General features: G+C 38.1%; 3 protein-coding genes across 3 annotated transcripts in view; 1 reads left to right on the top strand and 2 right to left on the bottom strand.

The window, feature by feature from the left end:
- sec23a (Sec23 homolog A, coat complex II component) overlaps positions 1 to 6,186 on the bottom strand; it is a 28,799-nt gene extending 22,613 nt beyond the window's left edge. Inside the window, exons 1-6 of the mRNA XM_056256102.1 lie at positions 6,054 to 6,186; positions 3,665 to 3,900; positions 3,423 to 3,480; positions 2,209 to 2,295; positions 1,876 to 2,112; positions 1,693 to 1,772 (exon numbers count right to left, since the gene is read on the bottom strand). Coding sequence (XP_056112077.1) covers positions 1,693 to 1,772; positions 1,876 to 2,112; positions 2,209 to 2,295; positions 3,423 to 3,480; positions 3,665 to 3,885 — 683 coding nt within the window. The 5' untranslated portion in view covers positions 3,886 to 3,900; positions 6,054 to 6,186. The remainder of the gene's footprint in view (positions 1 to 1,692; positions 1,773 to 1,875; positions 2,113 to 2,208; positions 2,296 to 3,422; positions 3,481 to 3,664; positions 3,901 to 6,053) is intronic.
- A 1,020-nt stretch (positions 6,187 to 7,206) lies between these two features.
- srp54 (signal recognition particle 54) lies at positions 7,207 to 13,829 on the bottom strand. The gene is made up of 17 exons (XM_056256103.1): positions 13,712 to 13,829; positions 13,052 to 13,172; positions 12,828 to 12,929; positions 12,654 to 12,745; positions 12,482 to 12,566; positions 12,203 to 12,307; positions 12,020 to 12,086; positions 11,882 to 11,939; positions 11,640 to 11,790; positions 11,381 to 11,529; positions 11,195 to 11,295; positions 10,988 to 11,074; positions 10,789 to 10,862; positions 10,586 to 10,694; positions 8,014 to 8,184; positions 7,825 to 7,920; positions 7,207 to 7,584 (listed from the first exon to the last, which is right to left on the bottom strand). The coding sequence occupies exons 3-17, from the start codon at positions 12,903 to 12,905 to the stop codon at positions 7,493 to 7,495; spliced, it is 1,515 nt and encodes a 504-aa protein (XP_056112078.1). The 5' UTR covers positions 12,906 to 12,929; positions 13,052 to 13,172; positions 13,712 to 13,829; the 3' UTR covers positions 7,207 to 7,492.
- Positions 13,830 to 14,230: 401 nt separating this feature from the next.
- Positions 14,231 to 17,065, top strand: zgc:109986 (uncharacterized protein LOC553566 homolog). Its single transcript, XM_056256110.1, has 8 exons — positions 14,231 to 14,411; positions 15,007 to 15,128; positions 15,215 to 15,353; positions 15,442 to 15,563; positions 15,837 to 15,947; positions 16,050 to 16,156; positions 16,440 to 16,539; positions 16,672 to 17,065. The coding sequence occupies exons 1-8, from the start codon at positions 14,315 to 14,317 to the stop codon at positions 16,792 to 16,794; spliced, it is 921 nt and encodes a 306-aa protein (XP_056112085.1). The 5' UTR covers positions 14,231 to 14,314; the 3' UTR covers positions 16,795 to 17,065.
- The last annotated feature ends 1,478 nt before the right edge of the window (positions 17,066 to 18,543 follow it).

Here is an 18,543-nt window from a genome sequence, read left to right as displayed (position 1 = left end):
GCGCCCGTTTTTTCCAAGCGCGTCCGCACCGCCGCATCGAGATAAAAACATCTCAACTTTTCAGAATGCCGCAAGCGCACTGCAGGTCACGTGACAAGAACCAACCAATCATCTTCCACACTGTAAACTGCTGCACTAGTTACTAGTAAAAAATATTTTTACTAACAATATTAATGCTCGCAACTGATTCCTTGTTAAATCCATCATTGTTTATACAGAATTGTTCTATATTCTATATATAAATGTGTATGTGTTTGCTATTTCTGGTGTTTTATGACCACTTCAGTTATAGTCTAACCTCAGACAAATACAGAGCCGTTGCGCAGGAGAGATAAGTTAGTTTCACGGCAGAAGCTCCGTTTACTGATGCTTGGGCCAACTTTTCTTAAAATATAATCAAACTGGTCCTTGTCAACTCTGAAATAGGCTTTGAACCTCCCATTGTCCAGGCGGAGCTCCTGAATCAGCTGGTGAAATTCCCCATGGTTTTTGCGGTTTTGTAGTATCGGTTGCACGGTCTTGCACCCAAACACTGCAGCGGGTTTTTTATTTTTATTTTTTTTACTCTTCTTAGTAAATAAATCTTGTAACAGAGTTACAGCAAGGGCTTTTCGGTGGTGGAAATCCATTGCTGAAATTTCCTTGCTGTAACGGAGCTGCAGCTGATGGTTGCTTAGCAACGACAGACGCCTCCGGAGTGCAACCTCGCGCCTAGTGTTTTCTATGCGTTTTTAGGAGCACCTTAAAGGCCGGTCCGTGAAAACATTGTCTGACATTAAACCGGTCCGTGGCGCAAAAAAGGTTGGGGACCGCCGCTATAGACTACGCGTTGGTTTTCATTTATACTTTTGCGTCGTTGTCCGCCTTGACGCGCAATTACGCATGCAGAGGGAGCATGTGAAACCCGGGGAGCGGTTCTAGCGGACCAATCACAGCGCTTGCGTCCGCGTAGAATTGACGCGTTGTTAGATTTTTGGAGAGGTGCACGTCAGGGTACGCCGAAGGGTACGCGCGCTACACACAGCCTACGACGTAGCTACGGCGGGAGGTCGACGCAGAAGTATAAATTGGGCTTAAGTAAACGTGTCCCCAAAAATGTTGGTACTCAAAAGCGCTTCCCTCCACGTTTTCTGGTGCGCATCGTTCAATTTTACCACGCATGCGCACCTGAGCACCAGTTATGTGCACCCCTGTATGTGCAACCCGCATCTGTATGCTGTATCCAGTGTAGACTTTGTCTGATTATAATGGGTTCTATTTGCTTTTGACGCGATGTGACTCTCACATGAATGCCAGTGGGCAGGACCTATAGTGCGATGATGTAAAACTATTCGTCGATGTCTAGCTCTGGAGGCGGTCATATGCAAACTTATTTGCCCGTGTGACGTCACAGATCCCGCAATATCAAAACGAGACGTTTTTGGAGCTTGATTAAATAAATGCTTTGTTTATAATGAGGAGGACGTTTTAAGCTATGAAACTTGCAGGATGTTTTAATGGTACAAAGACCTCTCATTTTTCAATAATAGATCAAGCCATTATTGATTTCTCATGTCATGGCCCCTTTAAATATATAGAAGAAAACAGAAACTGAAATCAAGAAAGCTAACAAGGATCTTGCGAGCTTCAATTTGATTATGCAAAGTAATTATTCATCTATATAGCTTGAAGAGGCTATTGAATTTAGCACACCTGTTTGAAGAAGGAACCTGAGGCTGTTGTGGACCTCGGCCTGCCTGCGCTGCAGCTGGTTTAGTCAAGCCAAGCATCTCCTGTACATGAAATTAAAATATTGCATATTAAGAGACACTTGTGCCGACTAGTTCAGTCAAACACTTGCATCTTAAATTAGTTTCTCATGCATGTAATCTTCACCTGGAGCTGTTTAGCACTGAGGTCTTTGGTTCCCCTGAAGACGTAGCTCTTAGAGATGCCTTCACAGCCCAGCTCGTGAACTTGGACCATGCGTCCAAACGTGATGAGGCCCACCAGAGCAGAGGGAGGCAGCAGACTGAGGGACATCTGAAGAGACTCCTTCAGCGCCTGCAGATCATCGTCTTCCATACATGTGTCCACCACATACAGGAAGTTCAGAGGCATCTGCACACCACGCTACAGAAAAGAAACAGAATCAGTGGCTATTCATGATGCCACTTCTAGTGTACAGTATTTCTATGGCAATGAAAGGTAATTAATTAAAGGTGATACCTGGACAACATATTCAATAGTGGAGAACTGTGGGAGAAGCTCAGCAGGTTGGTTGACCTCTGATATTCCAGCGTAAGTTGGAGGGAACTATGACAGAATATTGTTTAAGCCAATAATTAAATGACAATGCACTTTTGCAGGGCTTCAACAACTAATAAAAAAAATCAATAATGAAAATAATTAACAAATTTGATTATTGATTACAGGGCATGAATTTCGTTTTGGAAAATGGGGGGGAAATCCCCCCTTAGATGATTCTCATGGGGGGCATTTTTTTACACAATAACACTGGGTAGTATTTTAGTCCTGAATAAATTAAATACATAGGCTATTAATCCTGATTCCTTTAACTTAAAGCCATCTTTTGTTGTTTTGACAACAAAATTAATGACAGACACATATGGCTTCCGTCACTTTAAGAGCTAGTGCACGGATCCTGTGTTCATTATACTGGCATGCGTTTTATGCTTATTAAAGACAAAACCGACTATGTTTAGAGTATACTCACGAAGACTGAAATTGACAATTTTGCGTGTTAAAGCAATATAATCCGCGAAAAATAACTTTTGTTACTGGCCAGCTGTTCTTGAGGCGGATTTTCTATGAATGTGCGCATAGAAAACCATCTCAGAGAGCGGGCGAGCACTGATTAGTTTAAAATCGCTTGAATGTTTAAACTGGTAAGACTTAAAAAGACGTGCAAATGGTAAACTTCAGTGACGATGCACTGCTGGCCTGATTGTGCAAGTGAATATTCCGTCATGTCCCGACTCCTAAACGCGAGTGTGTATTATCGCCGCAGCGCTTGATGCCTGCCTTGCACAACACATTTTGAGAGAAGAGATAGAAGAAGACGCGGCACCGCTGAACACTCACGCTGTTTGTGAAATTGCATCTGGCAGAGAGTTGTTAAAAGAATGATTTGATTTTATAATCTGTGTGGATTACGATTGCGGGAATTTCCCGCATTATAAATGGGAGACCTGCGGGAATGATTAGAATTATGCGCAATACCCGCAATCCCGCGCCGAAATTCGAGCCCTGGATTAGTCATGTAATTGCACAGAGCCTTTGGTTTATACATTTACATTTACTATATTTGTTTACATTATGTTGAAATTGCATATTTTGAGGACAACATTGGGCATCGATTAATTGACTATCAAAATTTGAGAGCTTCAGCCCTGCTCTTTTTAAAACTGCAAAGACTTTACCTGATTTCTCTGATAACAGAAGTTGCACGCCCAGAGTTTTGCTCTGTAATCCACTTGACTGATTGTGTAAACAATGGGAAAAAAACAAAAAAAACAGAAGCATAATAATATTAGAGCATCGCATATAATGTATCCAGCTTTCATAATAAATGTGTTTATTTGGAAATTACTGCAATGGATAAGTAGAAGATCCTCCATCTGTGAACTCATTATGCTGTCTGCTCTGACTTAACAAGACTTACCACAGAGGATTGAGCACAGCTCGGCACGTGGCCCGGCTGCACAGCACCGGCTCGTACTGAATCGGGGGAAGATCCGGACGCTCTTTCAACGGGGTGAACAGGGAGGCCACTGGAACCACCATACGCGTGGCTTCCAGACGACTGGACGGCCAAACGTTCCAACTGAAACGGACGCCATCGCGGTCCTCGTTCTGCTGGATGAACTCCTGGAAGGTCGCCATAGCACCCTCTGGAATCTACAAGTTATACACACTTTACAGATGGAGCAGCACTACTGATTTCCATGTAATGGCATCTTAATTGAGGAACAACTAAAAGATCAAGCAGTGAAACAGTCACTACAGACACAGTGATGTATTTAAATAAGACATGCAATCTGGTCTCTGTGTATATTACAGAGACAGGCCAGCCCAGTCTGATTCATCATTACTCTTTGGACATAGGGCAAACTATAATGTCTCATCACACATCATTAAAATCTGGAATGAGATAAGAGATAGAAGTTCCGTTCAGAAACCTATGATGACAAATGCCATCTAGGTAAGCATCTCACTAGGGTTTGAGTAACAGCCTATATCTTTATGTCTGACCGTGACTTTGATGCACAAAAATGCTGCCTACTAGGTGGTTTTCAAACTTTTTGAAGCCAAGGTCATCAACATAAGATACCCTCTGTGAGAAACCCCTGTCCTAAAATATAAAGGTAGCTATATATAAAGATAGAATTTTAGTACGGTATATACTAAAGTTTGAAACATTACTTTTTTTTATGCTCATCAGGCCTGCATTTATTTGATTAAAAAAAAAACAGTAATATTGTGAAATATTATTAAAATTTTAAATAATGATTTTCTATTATAACTTTACTTTAAAAAAAAAAAATCTGTGATGCAAAGCTGAATTTTCAGCATCATTACTACAGTCTTTAATGTCACATGATCCTTCAGAAATCATTCTGATAATCTGATATGCTGATTTGATACTCGGTTATTATCAAATTGCAGGTATTATTACAGGTTTGGAACCTGTGATAAAAAGTTAAAAAGAACAGCATTTATTCAAAATAGAATTTGTATCTATCAATATAAATCTTTACTATAACCTTTTAACAATTTAACAATTTTTTAAAAAAATCACTGACCCCAACCGTTTGAATGGTAGAGTATATTGTTACAAAAAGATTTCTATTTTAAATAAATGCTGTTCTCTTTAAACTTTTTATTCATCAAAGAATCCTCAAAAAACGTTTCCAACATTGATAATAAATCAGTATATTAGAATGATTTCTGAAGGATCGTGTGACACTGAAGACTAGAGTAATGATGCTGAAAATTTAGCACATGAATAAATTACATTTGAAAATATATTCAAATAGAAAAGTTATTATAAATTATAAAAACATTGCACAGTATTACAGTTTTTCTGTATTTTTAATCAAATATGCAGCCTTGGTGAGCATTAGAGACTTCTTTCAAAAACATTAAAAATAGTAATGTTTCCAAACTTTTGAAAGGTACTCTGTGTGTGTGTGTGTGTGTGTGTGTGTGTGTGTGTGTGTGTGTGTGTGTGTGTGTGTGTGTGTGTGTGTGTGTGTGTGTGTGTGTGTGTGTGTGTGTGTGTGTTAATGTAAAATTTTCTTAACACTAACCCCAGACCCTAGTTTGAAACCCCTTCACAGACCAAACCCTGACTACGAGAGCACCCAAAAAAAAGAAAAAGAAAAAAAGCCACATGTGCAGCTGAGAAGAACAGACCAATGAGAGAGAACATTCGAAACAGCCAAGTGTGCAAATTAAAACACTTTTGGGGAAATAATAGGATACAGCATAAATAAATAATGCAACAAGCTGCAGTTTTCAAATCAGTGACTATGCTAACATAACATTACAAGGCTAGTAGCAAATGTAGGATTATTTATTTCTCGCAAGGAAAGACATAAAACTATGGCTATATAGTCAGCTATACAGACACATCCTACTTTGTTGAATAAGTTTAGTTTATTTTAGTTTACTTGAACTAACGTTACATGAATCCACTGGAGGCATCAGCCCACCCTCCAAAATTAGCCACAGAAAGCTAGTTCGATAGCTTAGGAAATATTACTCATCTTACACCAACAAGAAAACAACTTGAGTGCTACAACTACTTCATAAAGACATGATCAAACATTCCAGGTAACAATCCCCTGTGAATGCCTCCCTGCTTGTTGATGTAAGTTAACAGATACGATGCTTCCATTCAACACTGACTTCAAGCTAAATGCCCTTTAAACCCTAGATTTCTTGAGCTACAGTCCATCTAACGCTCTACAATCGTAAACATTGGTCGAATCATTAACGTAATTTAAATGATCATCTAGTTGTAAAGGGAAAGTTGTGTTATAACATACCTGAAGCCTTGATTTTGTGTCTCTTCGGAGACTCTCAGTCAGTGACAGACAGCGGCGCGCTCACGGGCGCAAGCGAGCTCTCGAGCTGATGACGTAGCAACTCAACATGGAGTCGGTGCCACGTCAAGAGCCCGAGACTCGGGCAAATTATGCATTTCAAGAGTTATATTAAACATTTTATCTTTGAGAAACTGCATTATTTTCAAGATAATTATGCAACAAATATTTTTTACTTAAACTCAACTATTAAATGTGCATATATAGTAAAGTATTGATAAAGTAGTGATGTATTTTATCAACTTTTTATGTTTAAACACTCATTTATCCACGTTTTATGATGACCATAATTTTCACGCAATAACATTGTATTCTTGATTTTGTAAATGCTTTGATATGAAAATATTGTATAGACATTATATTAGAAGCAAATCAGTTTCCCACATGGAATTGGATCAATAGATGTATTAAATTGTAATTGTAATGAATACAATTCAAGTATTAAAGCAATAAACTATCTTTTTACAAACATTTTATGTATGTTTCATGATGCATCATTATCTTTAATTGCAGTTTCCTTGATTTTTTTCATTAAAAGCAATACAAAACTTAAAATGTGACCAATTTACATTCACTGCAAAAATTTACAATTTAAAAGCATTTTTGTAATTTACTTTTAGGCAATTACAATCATTTAACCAGGGATACACCAAAAATATTACCAACTAATCTCTGTGCAAATCTATCAAGCTTTTGCTTTGTCTGGATTTCAAATGTACATAAACAGTGTAAGTACTATGGTCAGTCTGTTAAAAAAAACACAAGTTAAATATTTGATGACATTTCAGCATAATCAAAGAGGATCATAACACAACTGCCGTTAAAATGTTGCCATATAAATTTTATTATAACATTATGACAAAAATATTGCCACTCTTTTGCAACTACTGTATTCATCTCTGATACAAAGCCAAAGCTTTTCTATGGCAAACCAAGAAATAAGAAATAGTCAATTATACAATAAACCATGATTTCTACTCATGAATATATTATGCTATGAAGATGGTCATAGCAATTACTGTAAAATCATATAACCTTTACGGCTTTACCTGTAATCCAGCTTTGATAGTAAAAGTCAGTTGTCAATTTTTCACTCAGATGCCTGTGTGTATATTTCCCAAGATGAACACTCTCTGACATCACAAGACATTTTAAACAATCCCTGGACTTGATCTCAGGAAGCAAAATTTCTTCTAACAGTCCCCATTTTTTTGCTCCAGAAACACTGGTCTTTACATTTAAATGAGTCTTTGTTAAATGTTTTACACCTTTTAAAGAATTAAATTATACGTGGCAAGACACAGAAATCAAACCATCTTCATCTGCCCAGGTTTTGTTTGCTAAAACCATCATTTGCATCTTCTGTTTGCAGGATCAGAGGTTCACATGTTGTTAAATCCCATCATGCCTTTCATGTTGCCAGCAGCTCCCTGCTGAAACTGCCTCATCATGGACTGCAGTCCAGCCATGCCACCTTGCAAATAAACAAAGACAGCTGTCTTTAAGTAAAGCTTTTACAACCATAATCGATATTCAAAAAACCTTACATATCTCATGATGACGTGACATTAAAAAAAGTGCAATAGCAATGCATTGCTTAGCTCATTTTAAGAAGGTTCTTGCATGCTTTGCAACAACTTCCCCATCTATAGTAAAGGTAAATCAATGGTCAAGCAAAAGCTAAAGTATGTTATGGTTTCAAGGGAGCTCATACCCATGTGATGAAGCACTCTGGGATCCATCATTTTAGCCATCTGCTGGTTCAGTTTCGCCATCTGTGAAGGGTTGACGTTCTTGCTCATGTCCCCTCCTTCAAAACAATGATACAATGAGTCACTGATTTTAAATGTTTGAATGCATCATGTTTGGTTGGTTCACAAATATTGGATGCAAATCACTCAACCTTTAAACAAGCCTTTGATGCCTCCCATCTTCTTGACCATCTGCGCAAACTTTGTGTACTGGGTGAGCAACTCTTGTACATCCCTGGTAGCCACTCCAGATCCCCGGGCCACTCGCTGGATGCGGTTAGGCTGTTTACTGAATAGCTTGGCACCATCCTTGTTGTCGAGTTCTGAGTTGAAAAACCACAATATGTTAACTGAACCGGTCAAGTTCAGAACTATGCCTAAAACTTTCCAATAGAGTGCTCCAGATAACGTCAAAAACCAAAAGACTAATTAGCCAGCGGTTTCCTCAAGATTTTCCTATGGGTTTTTATAACGTTTTTTTCAATATATTATGGAGTAAAATAAGGTCTGTGGTAAACAACTTAATACTTTGACGTTTTATTCTACAATGTAAATTACGCACACACATTGAAAACACAAATTTTGAAGCTGTAATGTTTATTTAAAACACATGTTTCTGATAAGTAACTAGATAAAACATTTGGGGTGTGAGTGTGTCCAGTTTACGTTGTAGAACAAAAATTCTAAAGCCCAAAGTATGCTTCGTTTTTTTCATCAAACGCATAGCCTTTCAAAGTATACTCCATTTAAAGCGCGTGCGTGAGCGATGGCAGTCGACAAATGCGCCCAAGAAATTTCATCTTGATCAAGTGACTGCGCTATTTTTCTCCAGAATTTATGGCCGATAAAAATATCTTTGTATTCTTTTAAACTAAAGTTGCGGCTCTCTCATAACCCCCTTACACAAGCGCTTGTCAATGCGGCCGTTTGTTGTTGTTGCCGTCTCCGGTATTTTGTTGTTGTTCTGTCTCTTTAGTTTTCAACTGTGAAACAACATCCTGGGCCAGTGTTGCCACCTTGTGGAACAACTGATTAATGCAAATTCAATGAGCATGTGCAACCTGCTAGTACAAAGAAGAGTATCATTTGGGCTTAAAGTGTAAATTGCAGGTTAACCACCACAACCAATTAATGTGTAAATTAAAGTGGTCAATGTGTATATATGTAAAAATTTCTGTCTTAAAATGCGTTAAAATAACATTTATTGGGGTTTCTTCAAAGGTAGCATGTTTTTTACCGTAACTGGGTGATGACGTCATAACAGGGAGCGCGGGCGGTAATGCACTCACTCTGTGTGTGCCGGTTGAGGGAGAATAAAACGATTCGCGGGACTCTTGCAAACTAGAAATATCTATGAATAAAACCTAAAAACGAATACATTTTTATTCATCTGTTGCAGAAAAGCAATAAGAACAACAAAAACAAAATAGAAACGGTTTACAGGCAGAGTTTGTATTTCTAACATGTCTGCAGCGTTGAGCGATGTAGCCAATCACAGACATACGTGTTGATTTCTTGAACCCAATAATGGCCAATCAGAAGCATTTACGATGGACTCCCCTCACCGCTCAAAACGGACTTTTTGTTCAGTGCTGAATTATGTATGCTGACAAATCCTCTAATTATAACAAACATAGTGTATATATTATGAAAGATTCATTGATAATAACAGATGTGTGAGATCGCGATGAACTGATGTCAGCTTTTTAGGAATTATTATGGGAGCGCACTCTGCGAGCAGTCATGCCAGACTATGCACGCAGTAGCCCGCTTGCTTTTATGTTATAACAGTGATCAGGAGCATGTATGCTGATGTGTATGGTGGCGACACGTAGGCTAACTTGAAAGTATTTGGAGGTACAGAAAAAAAAGTCTTTTTGCGGGCAGGAGCGGGACAAAACATAAATGTTGCGGGCGGGAGAAAGTAATATAGAAAGTAGTTGAGAACGTCAGTTATAACGACCCACGTATTAAAAAATAGTCGGGTTTAAACCGGGCTCGGGCTCATAATTACAGTTAATGTGTCGGGCAGGGCCGGACCGGGCTCGGACACAGCGGGCTCGGGTAGGGTCTTGCTTGATTTTTTTGGGCCCGATCTAAGCTCTAACGTTACCTCGGGTAAGTTATGCTAACACTTACAGGCACGAATCAGCCGTTTGTCCTTGGGGAACTTGTGGAGCCTCTCCCCAGTTTTTGATGTATTCGTACATCCCGCACAAACACAATAGTTAACCATTTTTGCTAGCTAGGTCTCCAATATAACGTAACTCCAGGCCTGGAGCATAGACAGAGTAGCTTGGAGTACCTTTTATGACGTCACGCCCAGCCTAGTGGAAGGGAGGGGGCGTGCTTAAAACCACTGTAAAACGCACCAACTTTTCATATTATATTCAGCATTTTGGTATAAAAAACATAAAAAAACAATGGTGGGCGGTTCTTATCTTTATGTTTAGTAAGCACATTGCATTATCTTCGTGAAAATTTTCACCTGCAATTTACACTTTAAGAATCATTCTAGATGTTTAACACAGACCTTATTTTACTCAAACTGGAAAAAAAAAACATTATAAAAACCCATTATAATGGAAAATCTCGAGGTAACCACTGGCGAATTAATCTTCCGGGGCTTGACGTCGCACCTGAAGCTCTCTATTTAGGCTAGTCAATGCTTTATTTATATATAAGTTATAAGACAGTATTAAAAAGAATTTAAAAAGCACATACCCTGGTCATTCATGCTATCCATTATTGTCATGAGTTTCTTTAGTCTGGCCATTGACTCCTGCTCATTTCCTTTGCTCATGAAATCTGTTCCAAAGCCTGGGATCATGCCCTAAAGACAAACAAAGAAAAACAGAAATTGTGAGAAAAGAACTACTCTGTGGACAATCATAATTAGACATACTTTCAGTCAAGGTTGGCGTTACCATGATCTGACCAAAAGGTCCCATTTTCATGATGTTCTGAAACTGTTCATACATGTCCCTGAGTGTAAACTGACCTAAGAGAGAGAAATGTCACATCTGTTAGTGGAAAAAAAAAACACTGGAAAAAATCCAGTGTCCAAAAAAAATCGCATTGAAAACACAAAAATACACATTCTTATAGAAATAACGTTATAGTTACCATGTTTCAGCTTGTCAATTAGCTCCTCGTTGTCATCAAGCTTTAGTTCGTTCACTTTGTCAATCAGTCCCTCAATATCTCCCATACCTAGAGGAAAAATAAGAATTGCAACATAAATAGCAGTTCAAACGACAATCAGATGTTTGTGCATTTAAAGCTTTTATATAAAGGTTTTAACAGAAGCTCAGTAGTATTTCCAAACCTTACCGAGCAGTTTGCTTATGAAGGGCTGAGTCTTGAAAGGCTCGAAGTCGTCAATGTGCTCGCCTGTGCCGATAAAAATGATTGGACTCTTTGTGGCCGCCACACTGTAAACATAAATTGTCTGTCAACTCTTTGATTTATTTACTTTACTTAAGTGCTGAAAGTACAAAGCATAAAGTGTGTACTTACGCACTGAGTGCACCACCACCCTTGGCATGGCCGTCCAGTTTGGTGACAATAACAGAAGCCACATCTACCTTGTCTTTGAAGGCCTTAGCCTGAGCCTCACAAGCCTGACCAATGGAGGCATCCATCACATACACTATGTTGTCAGGTTGCTGTGGGAACAGACAATAACCGCCACAAAGCATCAAGCTTTATTATTATATAATTTATATTTTGCCATTTTTATTGCTTTATGTGATATTTGATCAAAATGTTCTCTTACCACAGCATTTGACACCTGAAGCATTTCCTCAAAAAGTGAGTCTTCCTGTTTATGTCTACCACTAGTGTCCACAATGATTATTTCAAAGTTTTCTGTCTTGAATTTTTCCACACCCTCTGCAGCTATGACCACTGGATCCATTTCTGTGTAACTTAAGTCACACCAACATGAATCAATGATTAGGTTTGGTGAACAAATGCAACTGTAACAGGAAATAATATGGGAAATAACGCTTTTATTACCTCCCATAAAAGGGTATTCTGGCTTTTGTTGCATTTTGCTTGAGTTGGTCGAAGGCACCTTTAAAAACAAACAAGACAATTTACAAAAAGTACAGAAAGTATTAGTGTCCAAACACATGTAAACAGAGTCGACTTTACCTGCTCTGAATGTGTCGGCGCAAATCAAACATGTTTTCCATCCTTTTCTTTGGAAGTAGTATGCCAACTAATAAAAAGGAAAAAGAGATTCTTGCTTGTGCGATTAGCTGTATAAAAAGAGGTGTATAATCTAAAATGTCTGTAAAAGGTCTAAATCTGGGCAAACACCCAAGAACTGCTCACCTTTGAACATGTTGTGGTTTTCCCACTGCCCTGCAGACCCACAAACATGATAACGTTGTTCTTTCCCTTTGTGGGAGTCCAGGCTTTGACTCCAGGATCCACCAGCTGCAATAAAAGCACTCAGTATTCATCTTCTAGAATACATTCCTATCATCTATCAGTCAATGCAATTTAATTTGGTTTAATAGCATTTCTCTCCTCCATGACAAAATAGAGATCTCCTGAGCAGGAGATCAGAGTCTCCTCGAACAGACACAAAAAAAGGAAACAATTACTTACCTTGACAAGTTCCTTGAAAACAGCATGCTGGATCATTCTTCTCTTGTTCAGCCCAGAGGCCATCTCCTCCAGATCAATGGCTGCCCTGAAATCATGGAGTGGTTATAGAGAGAACAGACATTCTATAATAGGGAATTTTTACCATTAAAAGACAAAAACTCTTGTTACATACTTGACATTTTCTCTAAGCTGCTTTACCAACTTGATATTCACATCAGCCTCCAGCAGGGCAGCGCAGACTTCCTTGAGCATAGCATTTAATACCTAAGGAAAGTTGTAAAGTAGTTAGCATTTTATGATGGACGACAATGCTTAACAAGCCCAAATTGCATTTTGTTCACTGTACCTCCTCGTTGATAATGGTGGCATTGCTCAGAGACCTCAAAGCTGAGGTTATTTTCCTCCCAAGATCAGCTAAAACCATTTTTGCGGTTAAAGAGCTGCCAACCTGCAACAGATTAAAATAAAGAAAGAGATTTAACAGATGACCAGCTTCCAGTCACAAAGCTATCGAGTAGGACTTGAGTGAGGATAATAAAATTGTGATTGATCTTATGTATACTTCCTTACTTGTTATGAGAATGAGACTTTCCAATGTTGTGGGGGTTTCCCCCAAAACAACCCTCCTGTCACTGCTCACTCTGAACCTCAAGACTTCAGTGGAACCAGCACAATGATGTTTTCAACCTCTCTAGGCATTAGGCAAACACAAATCAGAAAATGTCAAACAAAAATGGATGAGCTGTTTTGTTATTACCAGCTATGCACTGTACGATTTGGATAAATATGGATCATTTTAAGCCATGTATCGGGACTACATCAAAACACAAACGTTGACACACACATGTGTATTTAAACTATTATGAAATCATTATATTATATATTTGAATGTTCATTATTACCACCTATGGACTGTACGATTTTGATGAATCTGGCATATTTAAGCCATGTATCGAAACTTCATCAAAACACAAAGGTTGGCACACACAAGAGTATTTAAACTATTATGAAATCATCATAGTTTTATATTAAATATTTAAATGTCTGTTAAGACTGACTAAAGCTCTATGCTGAAAAGAGGCCAGACAGCCGCTGTAACCCGCACAGCCGTTGTCGATTTACTTAAATACAAGATTTAATTCATGTTTAAGTCAACCCCATGTCAGTTTAAAACGTTCGACGTACAAAATATTAAGATATAGAGATATGTTTCGATTAAACATTACTTACCTAAACTCGCAGCAGCTGTTTTTCGGCGAGTGGAAAAGCGACTACAAACGTCATCTAACCCCCAACTTCCCGTGACGTACCTTTACTTCCGTCTGTAAAACAAAAGTTCGCCTTTTTTATTTAACGGAAAAATGTATATTATTTATAGTTTAGATTCGTTTTCCTTCACTTAACTTGCGTGTAATATTATTATATCTATATGTATATAAATTAGAATATAAGTTTATACCATTATTGGTTTTTTTTTAAATATCCTTTACATTAGATATGTTGGTCATGAGGCAAAATTATGGAAGCTTGTGTTAAGGTGGCACAGCAGTAGATAAAATTGATTCCAACGTAAAACAAAATGGTAAAAAAAATTACCTTTAAGAGTCATTCGAATCTAATTAATGCGATTTTAAATTACAAATGGAATTATCGCCTGGAATATTTTATAATATCAGGTTGATGTTCACAAAAATGTGAAGTTCTAACGTTACCTTAAACAAGACTCTTCCCACTGATTCTACCGCAGGCTCATACGTGTTGCTCAGTAGTAGTAGCCTATGCTGGCAATCTAGATTGTGATAGGCGTAAAATACGTATCAAGAGCTTGAATCGATGCATTTTAACGATGCAAAGAATGAAATTCTGCAGGTGTTTTCCAAGACGGAGAGGCAACATCTTCCAAAACTTCTAGAATGGTTGAAAACATCTGGTAAAATCAGGAACTTTTGTTATTGTCTTGTTAGCTAAAGATTAGATTATGTGCAAGATGTAAGCATGTGTTCTTGTTAGACTTAATGCAAACAAAACAAAAAAAAACTTAGGGCAAATTTTTTTTTTTTTTTAATGGACTGGTCAATTTTGAGATTTTGGGCTATTTTGTTTCCATAACTTGTCTTCGTTCAGGCAAAAGGAAAACATCCAACATACACATTTAAGTGTTTATTTTACCACACTTTATTTATTTGCCTTTGTAATTAATTTACAATGCATAGGCCTGTCTTTCAATAACAATATCTTTAATGGGCTTTTTTATATAGCATTTATTCCTAAATGTCAACAAAATTAAGTTTTGATCCTGGCTTTATGTAATGTTCACAATCTGTTCTGGAAATTTGTGCAAATGAGTGCATATTTAATGCCTCATTTGCATATTTAGACATACTATTGCTTACTTACATTAACAATTTTGCAATGGTTAATGTAACTTAAGTATATAGTATATTAAGAATAAAGTATTATCTATTAGTTAAAATGTTTACCCTAATATTATTCTGTCTATAACAGTTTTTCATCTACATTTTTAGGTGATCTGGATGATTTCCTGGTGGATAACCAAAGTGTAATTCTTCAAAGTATTGCAGAGGACCTAAGGACTTGCCTTCCACTGGAGGCTATGGCTCCCTCAGAGACCATGGCTATTCAGAAGGTTTGTGTATTAGATTTTTAGTATTGTGCTCTTGGATTCACAACTACATTTCATTGTTAGATGCTAAAGCACTCTTTAACTTTTAGACTCAACAGAAACCTCATCCCACTGTGCATGTAGATGCATTCTTATATGATGAGGAAACTGTAGATTCATTGTGTGAAGAGGGAAAAATGAGTCGCAGCTACTGCCTCAACTGTGGATCGCACAGAACAGCACCGTTGGGTAAGTGTTTGCATGGATACTTAACTGTGTACATAAACTCATGCAATAAAAAGCAACATCATAATATGCAATTAATAATTTTTCAAAGAGTTCATCTCACATTCATTCTCGATCCCGGAGCTCCAGTTCCTATTCCGCAACGTTCTTCCAGACCTCACAGGAAAACTGGTGGTGGATGTGGGATCTAGATTAGGAGCTGTGCTATTTGGGGTAAATTGCTGATGATGTTTGTTTAAGCACACTTAAACTCATTATCAATTGTGAATTAACTGATGTTTATAGTATACTTGAAACAGTAACAGTCGCCCTGGGCCAACCAGGGGTTAAGTCCCTTTCCCTTCTGGGTTTAAACCTGCAACATTTTACGTACCAGCCCAGATCTGTATCCACTAGGCTACACCAGCTTTTATCTTTCTTTCTAAAACATGGTCTGACTCTGATGACACATCTATATTATTGCCTCTGATTTTTTTCTCTTCTCAGGGCTACCTTTACAGTGCAGCATCTCAGCTTATGGGGGTTGAAATAAGTTCAGAGTTTGTCAAGCTTCAAACTATGGCTGTACAGAAATATGGCTTCAGTGACAGAATTCAGGTAATTGATCATACCTTTTTTTCTTCTTCTTCTTTTTTTTTGTATGATCATTGTTTTGTCCAGATAGTATGTTTATAGAGATGTTCAATGCGCCCTACATAGGTGATTCATGCAGATATCCGCTCTCAGGCTGCCTTAGTGCAAAATACAGACGTTTTGATCATGAACAACGTTTTTGAATTCTTCATGGAACCAAGTGATCAAATGCAGTAAGTGCCAAACCGTGATTGTACTTACAGTAAGAACATGCAGAGATCTTATTTAAATAATGCATACAATTATTATTTTTTATAATAAACAAATGATATATTGTGCATGCATAATTATTATGCAAGTCGATAGAAATACTATATATTATGCAATACTATAGAAATTGCATGTGTGACCATTGGACTAGATATGCCTGTTGTTAACAATTATAAATCACTTATAAATGATGATATACAAAATGAATTGGTTTACACTAAAATTACCCATTTTTTTCTTTTTCAGAGCTTGGCTGTTTATTAATAAAAATTTCCGAAAGAAAGGTGCACTGTTAGTAACTGTACCCGGCATTCAAGAAGCACTTGCTTTACTTCAGGATGCTGTTGTAAGAAGCTTTGCTCTGTCTCTAATAATACTGTATTTGTCTCCTAATTGTGATTGGCAGTATAATTTAATACATCAGCCTTTTATCAAGATTTGATGTAACAATTCTAAGTTGTTGTTTTTTCTTTCCCAGTTCCTAGAGACATTAGCACTCAGCCAATGGATAGAGGAAGTACAACTTGATTACACTGTTTATCTAAAAAATGACACAGATCCAGATTCTCTCAAGCAAATCCATCTTTATATAGTACTTTGACCCTTAGAAGAGAAAGCTCTGGACTCTTCTGATGCAGTGGAACAATAAATACGATTAGCCTCAGTGAGGTCTTTAACAGGATAGATTTAATTTAACATACAACATCCTGTTTTAGGTGAACTTTAATTTGTCAACTTTTTTAAGTTATACTTCAAACTGTCTGTTTATGTAACTAGCCATACATGTCAGATAATCTATTTATGTAATGTTATGTTGGCACTGCTGCATTTTAAAGGAGTCCTTATTGAGTGATAATAAATATGTATTCCTGTATGTGCCCTTTTCCTTGGTTTGGTTTTGAATTTTGTTCTAATGCATTTCTGTGTTACACTCTTTCTGATGAAGTAGGAAGTAGAAGTTTTTTTCTTTCGCTAGCAGAATTGTGTGTGTGTGTGTGTGTGTGTGTGTGTAGATAAGATATACAGGTCCTTCTAAAAAAATTAGCATATTGTGATAAAGTTCATTATTTTCCATAATGTAATGATAAAAATTAAACTTTCATATATTTTAGATTCATTGCACACCAACTGAAATATTTCAGGTCTTTTATTGTTTTAATACTGATGATTTTGTCATACAGCTCATGAAAACCCAAAATTCCTGTCTCAAAAAATTAGCATATTTCATCCGACCAATAAAAGAAGTGTTTTTAATACAAAAAAAAAAGTCAACCTTCAAATAATTATGTTCAGTTATGCACTCAATAGTCAATACTTGGTCGGGAATCCTTTTGCAGAAATGACTGCTTCAATGCGGCGTGGCATGGAGGCAATCAGCCTGTGGCACTGCTGAGGTGTTATGGAGGCCCAGGATGCTTCGATAGCGGCCTTAAGCTCATCCAGAGTGTTGGGTCTTGCGTCTCTCAACTTTCTCTTCACAATATCCCACAGATTCTCTATGGGGTTCAGGTCAGGAGAGCTGGCAGGCCAATTGAGCACAGTAATACCATGGTCAGTAAACCATTTACCAGTGGTTTTGGCACTGTGAGCAGGTGCCAGGTCGTGCTGAAAAATGAAATCTTCATCTCCATAAAGCTTTTCAGCAGATGGAAGCATGAAGTGCTCCAAAATCTCCTGATAGCTAGCTGCATTGACCCTGCCCTTGATAAAACACAGTGCACCAACACCAGCAGCTGACATGGCACCCCAGACCATCACTGACTGTGGGTACTTGACACTGGACTTCAGGCATTTTGGCATTTCCTTCTCCCCAGTCTTCCTCCAGACTCTGGCACCTTGATTTCCAAATGACATGCAAAACTGAGCAACAGTCCAGTGCTGCTTCTCTGTAGCCCAGGTCAGGCGCTTCTGCCGCTGTTTCTGGTTCAAAAGTGGCTTGACCTGGGGAATGCGGCACCTGTAGCCCATTTCCTGCACACGCCTGTGCACGGTGGCTCTGGATGTTTCTACTCCAGACTCAGTCCACTGCTTCCGCAGGTCCCCCAAGGTCTGGAATCGGTCCTTCTCCACAATATTCCGTAAGGTCCGGTCACCTCTTCTCGTTGTGCAGCGTTTTTTGCCACACTTTTTCCTTCCCACAGACTTCCCACTGAGGTGCCTTGATACAGCACTCTGGGAACAGCCTATTTGTTCAGAAATTTCTTTCTGTCTTACCCTCTTGCTTGAGGTTGTCAATGATGGCCTTCTGGACAGCAGTCAGGTCGGCAGTCTTACCCATGATTGTGGTTTTGAGTAATGAAACAGGCTGGGAGTTTTTAAAAGCCTCAGGAATCTTTTGCAGGTGTTTAGA

The sequence above is a fragment of the Rhinichthys klamathensis genome, unplaced genomic scaffold, assembly GCF_029890125.1.
Source record: "Rhinichthys klamathensis goyatoka isolate OS25496 unplaced genomic scaffold, OSU_Roscu_1.1 h1tg000123l_1, whole genome shotgun sequence".
Taxonomy (NCBI): Eukaryota; Metazoa; Chordata; class Actinopteri; order Cypriniformes; family Leuciscidae; genus Rhinichthys; species Rhinichthys klamathensis.
Note: the sequence above shows the minus strand (reverse complement) of the source record. Positions and strands in the feature narration are given on the sequence as shown.